The 762-nt window shown below is 37.8% G+C and overlaps 1 protein-coding gene across 1 annotated transcript in view; it reads right to left on the bottom strand.

Moving 5' to 3' along the window:
* shmt2 (serine hydroxymethyltransferase 2 (mitochondrial)) overlaps positions 1–293 on the bottom strand; it is a 77164-nt gene extending 76871 nt beyond the window's left edge. The window contains exon 1 of the mRNA XM_079840605.1: positions 169–293. Coding sequence (XP_079696731.1) covers positions 169–198 — 30 coding nt within the window. The 5' untranslated portion in view covers positions 199–293. The remainder of the gene's footprint in view (positions 1–168) is intronic.
* Positions 294–762: the final 469 nt, after the last annotated feature.

Here is a 762-nt window from a genome sequence, read left to right as displayed (position 1 = left end):
CACACACACTCGAGCGCCTCAGTAACACACAGTTTTAAAGGTGTGCATGCATTCATCCGCTTCGCGTCATCACGTTATAACGCATGTTCGCTTATGCATGCTCACAGATTCATGTCCTAAATCATAACAGCTCCTGGCGTTATTGCGCGTGTGTGTGTTTAAACTCACCCCGAGTTGTCTCAATGTCAGTGTTAACATGGTAAAGCGACCCAACTACTCCGGTTCCAGCAGGTTTTTGCGCTCGCACGCGTTTCGTCCGTCGCCTAAATGACAGCAGCTTATTGACGATCCGCGCGAGGGCTCATGGGAAATGTAGTCATGCAACAGAAGGGAACAGACGCGCGCTTGCGCAGTCGGGAGTTATCCCATGCTGGCCTACAAATTGACGTCATGATGACTAACGCACAACAGAAGGACTACAGTATATTTTTTATTTTATATATGTTTAAATATGTAATCCTTGTTGTCTATTACAAGTTTCTTCTGGCAAAAAAAAAAGAAGAAAAAAAAGACTACAGTATATTATGAGAAGAAAAGTTCTGACAAAAAGTTGAAATTATGACACTTAAAAAGTCAACATTATGACATAAAAAGTTAAAAATGACCACATACTAAGTCTAAGATAAAAAGATGAAAAACAAAAAGTCAAAAATTATGTAAACCTAAATCATAATTATGAGATGAAAAGATGAAATTATGACAAAAAGTCAAAATTATGTCAACCTAAATCATAATTATGAGATGAAAAGATGAAATTATGAC

This window comes from Gobio gobio (assembly GCF_949357685.1).
Source record: "Gobio gobio genome assembly, chromosome: 17".
Lineage (NCBI taxonomy): Eukaryota > Metazoa > Chordata > Actinopteri > Cypriniformes > Gobionidae > Gobio > Gobio gobio.
This window is presented reverse-complemented; position numbering and strand designations above follow the sequence as displayed.